Source organism: Mandrillus leucophaeus, unplaced genomic scaffold (assembly GCF_000951045.1).
Source record: "Mandrillus leucophaeus isolate KB7577 unplaced genomic scaffold, Mleu.le_1.0 Scaffold341, whole genome shotgun sequence".
In the NCBI taxonomy this organism is placed as follows: Eukaryota; Metazoa; Chordata; class Mammalia; order Primates; family Cercopithecidae; genus Mandrillus; species Mandrillus leucophaeus.
The window spans coordinates 1355798-1362442 of NW_012103599.1; the positions used below are offsets into that span (position 1 = coordinate 1355798).

General features: G+C 34.9%; 1 protein-coding gene across 2 annotated transcripts in view; it reads left to right on the top strand.

Annotated features, from left to right (window-relative positions):
- The window catches only part of ATG4C (autophagy related 4C, cysteine peptidase), an 85114-nt gene that overhangs the window by 18046 nt on the left and 60423 nt on the right, over positions 1–6645 (top strand). For both annotated transcript variants that reach the window (XM_011988936.1, XM_011988937.1), the window contains exons 2-3: positions 1391–1534; positions 2667–2750. In XM_011988936.1, the coding sequence (XP_011844326.1) occupies positions 1459–1534; positions 2667–2750 (160 nt within the window). In that variant the 5' untranslated portion in view covers positions 1391–1458. The remainder of the gene's footprint in view (positions 1–1390; positions 1535–2666; positions 2751–6645) is intronic.

Genomic DNA, 6645 nt, shown 5'->3' on the forward strand with positions numbered 1-6645 from the left:
ATTGAACATCCTTAATCCAAAAATCAGAAATCTAAAATTTTCCAAGATCTGTAACTTTTTGAGTGCCAACATGATGCTCAAAGGAAATGCTCATTGGAGCATTTTGGATTTTGGATTTTCGGATTAACGATCCTCAACTAGTAAGTATATATAATGCAATGTTAAAAAAAAATAGAAATCCAAACATTTTCAGTTCCAAGCATTTTGGATAAGGGATGCTCAACCTGTAGTAGTAAACTCATTATCTACTCTTGTTCCTTTCCATGTTCTTCTGCATGCTGCTATTGAAGTAAAACAAACAAACCTACTGAATCTGGTTATGATATTCCTGTTTGAAACAAATTGCTTTTAGGATAAAGAACAAATTTTTTAACCTGGTCTATAAGGCCCTTTGTGCTTTGGCATCTGTATAACCCTATAGCCTCATCTCATGCCACTTTTTTAGACTTTTCTGTTTTCTGGTCACATTGACTTTTTAAGTTCTTCCCATAGACCATGCTTTCTCCTGGCTCAGAACTATGATGTATAATTGGTAACTTTTAATACATATTATAAAATGGAATGTCTATTGTTAGAGAAATGAATGTATCAATATTTTTGAGTAGATATTTATAATCCTAAAAGGGTAATGTTCTGTGTAGCATTGTTTTCTTGAAAAGTAAACTGTCTGTGAATTATTGCAAATAAGCACAAGCATTTTCAGTGATAATTTGTTCCTTTTCAGATTATATCACACATCTCAATTTTCCCTGAAGTCAGTAATAAAACAAACACTTATGAGCTACATTTATTCTATTTTAAAGTAAGACAACATTTTCCATTATAAATTTAAGCCATTCTATTTTTTAAGTGCTGCAGTATGGAGATAGGAAGGAAATGTAGGAAATACGTTATTTAAAAAACAAAACAAAGTAATTAGACTTTATGTGAAAGTAGTGACTAATCAATATAAGTGGAAGCTTCCATTCTGAAGATAGTGAAGATTTTTTAAATAATATTTCAAATAACCTTCTCTAATTACAGATAAAACAAATCTTGGATATTCTCACTTGCGCCAGTGCACCAGAGCAGAGCTGTGTTACTAAATTGATTTATTGTATTCAATTGTGAGCAGTTGGGGGAGATTATTGCTTAGTTTTGCATGATAGGTTTATTGTTGTATATTTGGTAGCAAAGGTTTTTTGTAATTAAAATATAGAATATCTTACTCTATAAGATTTCTGTTTGTAAAATGATAAATTGGTTTCCTGTTTATTTCTGACCGTAAAAAGAGAAATTGTTTTGTTCATTTCCAGTTCAAATTGTATTTAATTACTTAAGTAACTTTAACAGGTATGGCTCCATATAACCATATATGTAGTAATTACTTATTTTTCCTTAATTTTTTTAGTCAGTATAAGAGATTAAACTCTACAGAAGAATGCAATCAAGTGATGGCTTTTCCTTTAGAATTTGAATATGGAGGCTACAGGAACAGATGAAGTTGACAAGCTAAAAACTAAATTTATATCTGCTTGGAACAACATGAAATATAGTAAGTATCATGTTTTGAAAATTGTATAAATTCAAAGAAATATTTGGCAATATTTATCATCTTCCCTCTTAAGTCACTGACAATTACTTGAGAATAAATGGCATACTTTACTTTGAATGAAATATTTCTATAAGGAATGTAGTTAAAAATATCTCCTGAAGAAAGAGCCAAGTATCATCATAAACATTGCTTAGAAAGCTTAGAAACTGAAGCATATGATGTGGTCTTTTTTTTTTTTTTTGGAGACATAGTGTTGCTCTGTTGCCCAGGCTGGAGTGCAGTGGTGCAATCTCGGCTAACTGCAATCTCCGCTTCCCAGGTTCAAGTGATTCTCCTGCCTCAGTCTCCTGAGTAGCTGGGACTACAGGTGCGCACCACCACACCCGGCTAATTTTTTTTGTATTCTTAGTAGAGATGGGGTTTCACCATATTGGCCAGGTTGGTCTTGAACTCCTGACCTTGTGATCTGCCCGCCTTGGCCTCCCAAAGTGCTGGGATTACAGGTGTGAGCCACTGCACCTGTTTTTTTTTTTTTTTTTTTTAAGTTGCTAGAGTATGTTACTATCCTCATGGCTTGTGTAATTTTTTTTTTTTAGCGTTCTAAAGCATATAGAATTTGAGGTGATGATAATACCTTGGCTTTTCAGATACAATTTCAGGCAGCCTCATTTCTGTGCCAGGTACTTGGGCAGAACCAGCTTCAACAGGAAAAAAGCTCATATTCATAAAATAAGTGTGAAAACAGATTTCAGTATAACCCCTTGATAATGCAAATTCAGGAAAAACACAATTGGCAGTTTAAATTTTGTACTATAAGAACATTGTGAGAACTTGATAAAGACCATTGTGAGCTATCTGAAAATAAATTAAAATTAAAATTTTTTCTTTCTTTTGCCCTTTAATTGGATAGTTTTTAAAGTGTGTTTAAAATTGTTAACTTTATTTGAAACTAGCATAAATTGCCTGTATTTCCAGTTCATTGTACAAATACTGTATTTTGCAACTGTTGCCAAAAAATGCACATCCATAAATAATAATTAATGGTTTGAAATTAAATAAAAGAAAATGCTGCTGTACTTTTAGTCTGAAGTCTTTTAATTACAAAACGTTTTCTTTTCTTTTTTTTTGTTAGGTTGGGTGTTGAAAACAAAGACGTATTTTAGTAGAAATTCTCCTGTATTATTGCTTGGAAAATGTTACCATTTTAAATATGAAGGTAAGTGCAAAATTTGTGAACCATTGAAAAATTTTTGTAGAAATCATCATGTAACTTTTTATTATTTTATTTCTAGATTAATCTACTTTTGCAATATTTCTGTTAAGTATTTGTATTTCTTATAGCCCATGATATATTACTTTGTTGTTTGGGTTTCTTGTTAACTACTTGAGGATAAGGATCTTGTCATCTTTTGTTCTATCCCTGTGATTTTGGACTTATAGTATGAGTACTAAGTAAATATTATTTAAATTGAGATGTTAATATACTTTGTCACATTCTTTGATAATTAAAAGTATCACCTTAGTTAATCTAAAAATGATAATTTTTTTCAATTCTGAAGGATGTTTCAGTATCTGAAATTGACTTTACTTGATGGTTTTGAATTTCTACGTATACTAATGCTTTCAGTCATTTTCTTATATTTTCTTTTAATAATTCGTGTCACTCATTGGGTGCCAGGCACCATGCTAGGCTCTTTAGGAAATATCTTTAATTCTCACAACAAACCTACAAGATAGATTGAGGTATTCCCATTTTATGAATGTGAAGGCAGGAAATTTGAGAAGTTAAATAATTTGTCCAAAGTCACGTGGGTATTAAGTGGCAGAGCTGAAATTTAAACCAAGGCTGTGTCTCTAATACTGGCGTTCTTTTAAATATACATGCTTGCTTGGTTTTATGTTTTGTGTGTGAGAAAGAGAGAGAGTGAATATGTGTTACAGTATGTTGTTACCATGGCTTTTCATTTTTGGTTGACCTATTTTGGTATATCATTTATTAGCAATTTTCTAAAACCTTGTAAATGGCTTGTAGTAATAACAACTGACATTTATTGAGCATTTATAATGTGCCAAGTGGTATTCTAAATAATTTACATGCATTAACTCATTGAGTCCTTACAACAATCTTGAAGGATAAGTAGGAATTTGATAGATAAAGAAGGAATGCATTTCAGGTAAATAGAATGGCATGATGAAAGCAAGAGCAGTGAGATATTAAAGGGCATATTTAGGAGACAGAGAGATGTCCAGTTTAGCTATGGTAGAAGATAATTTTGAAAAGGACCAAATTATAGAGGAAGATCTTGAGTGCTGTGCTAAAGAGTTAGGTCATTTTGTTTTTTTTTTGGGCCGAGGACCAACATAGCAATATGTATGGTTGAGAGTATGGGTTTGTATCTATATGTCTGATACATATAAGCATTTTAAGTGATATTATTTACGAATTCAAAAATTAAAGTTATTAGAATTATTCTTAGGATGCATTATGTATATATATTTTGGAAGAAATACTTTGAAAAATCAAGAGATGAAAAGTAAATTATAAAGAAGCTATAAATGAGGGAAATACAAGACTTCTTTTCTGGAGTAGGATTGGGGATATAGGAAAGGAGAAAGGTGTGGGAAGAGGGGATAAGAAAAGAGAGAGAGCCAGAAAGGCGGCCGGAGGCGTTATGTCCATTGAGAGGTTTCCTTGTTATTGTCCCTGATCTTCAGTAAAGTCAGTTAAGCTCATGAAATACTTGATGTAAGAGGAATTTTTCTGGAAAAAGGTTAAATTTGGCATCTGGGATGAAAAACACATTATCATTGCAAGAGCTAAAAGCACATAGGACCATGACCTTAAGCTGTGAAGAATTAGCAGAAACCTTAGGGCTAGCTTTGGACCTCTACATGTCATATCATTTTTGGTTCAAACAAATGCTGGCTAGGACATTGATCATGCCCAGGAGGAACACATCAAAATCATAACTGAATATATGCTTGTGAAATCATAGGAATTATATATATTAGTTTCTGTCCCCTGTTCCTGACTCAGAACTAAAACCCTTATAATATCCTGAGTGGTAGGGGTACTAGGAACATCTTCTGTTCTAGTGTTCGGTCTTTGATCCCAGTTCCTAACACAGTTGGTAACTCTTAGAATTTACTGAGTGATAGTGGTGATGGGAGTGTCTCATAGGAGCTCCTAAATCCCTTGGAATTTCCTGGGTGATTAGAATGCATCTTTTGTTCTAATGAGGTGACTCTGTTGGTTTCTGGATGGCATCTTGTCACCAGAAAGACCAAGCCATGATTAGAAGCTTGGAACTTTCAGCCCTATTCTCAATCCTCTGGTGAAGGGAAGAGGAACTGGAGATTGAGTTGATAATTTATCATGCCTATGTGATGAAGCCTCCATACGAATCCCTAAAGTATGGGATATGGAGAACTTCTGGGTTGGTGAACACATCCACCTCCTGGGAGGTTAACACACTCCAATTTCATGGGAGCAGAAGCTCCTGTGCTTGGGACCCTTCTAGATCTTGCTCTGTGTACCTCTTCATCTGTATTCTTTGTGACATCCTTTATAATAAATGACAAAATATAACCAAGTGTTTCCTTGAGTTCTGTGAGTCATCATAGCGAATTACCAAACCTGAGGAGGGGATAGTAGGAACCGCTGATTTATAGCCAAGTTGGACGGAAGTATGGGTAATCTGGAACCTACTTCTGATGATTGGTATCTGAAGTGGAGATTGATCTTATGGGACAGCCCTTAACCTGTGGGGTGTGTGCTAACTTTAGGTAGTTAGTTCATAATTGAAGTATGGGATTCCTGGTTGGTGTCTGCAGAGTTGGAATATCGGTTGGTGTGGGAAAAACCTTCACACATTTGGTGTCAGAGGTGAAGTGTTGAATATAGACTAAAAGGAAGTGTTTTTCCACTTCATGCTTTAAAAAGATAACTGATGGTAATGTAAAAGAATTGAAAGTCAGCAGGCAGGACATGATGACTTTGATATAGGGCAATGGATCTGGAAAAGAGAGGATGGATTTGAGATATTTTAAGGTAGCATCAACAGCATCTGGCAGATGATTGGATTTGGGGTCTTCGAAGACAGAGAGGAAACAAAGATTTAAATATCTCCATCTTGGATGATAGTGTTGGTAAGCAAAAGTGGTATACTAGAGGAAGCCTGAATTTTAGGGGGAAGATAATTTAAATTCAGGTATGTGTTATTTCAGGTAGGCTGTGTGAAAGTGAAGGATAGACATATTGATTTGTTAAGTCCCCCCCGCCCCCAGCAAGGTGGCATTTAAGGCCAATAGATAAGATCACATTGATGGAAAGTAGAGGTGGAAAATATCTGTCTTTAAGGATATACTGAAGAAGGATCAGTGAATTAAACTGAGAAAGGAAAGGCAATATATAGCACAAAATTCACAATAGTATACTACTGTAGAAACCAAAGGAAAGACATTTGCAGAAAAAGGCTGTTTTACAAAGTGTATAAATGCTTAAAAGAGGTAGAGCAGGAAATAGCCTGAGTAGACAGTGTAGGGCCTGGCAATGAGAAATTACTGATGACTTCTGAGAGAGCATTTTTAAAGTGGTAAGAATACAAAAGTAAAAGCAGTCATATTAATAGCAGCTAGTCTACATTTACTGATGCTGTGATATGTGCTATTTGCTGTGGCTCCATGATATGTGCTAAAACTAAATTGCATTGTTTTATAGAATGAATAGTTATGATACTGGAGTAGAGAAGAATTTATTTTTTATAGTCTGAGACAGTGTCTTGCTCTGTTGCCCAGGCTGGAGTGCAGTGTCACAATCATGGCTCACTGCAGCCTTGACCTCCCTGGGCTCAAATGATCCTCCTACCTCAGCCTCCCAAGTAGCTGGGACCACAGGTGTGTGCCACCACACCCAGTTAATTTTTTATTTTTATTTTTTGTAGAGACAGGGTCTCCCTATGTTGTCCAGGGTTGTCTCAAACTCCTTGGCTCAAGTGGTCCTTCTATCTTGGCCTCCCAAAGAGTTAGGATTACAGGCTTGAGCCACCGTGCCAGCCAAGAAGAACTTGTATAAACTGTAAAACACAGTCTATAGAGGGAAATACTAATCA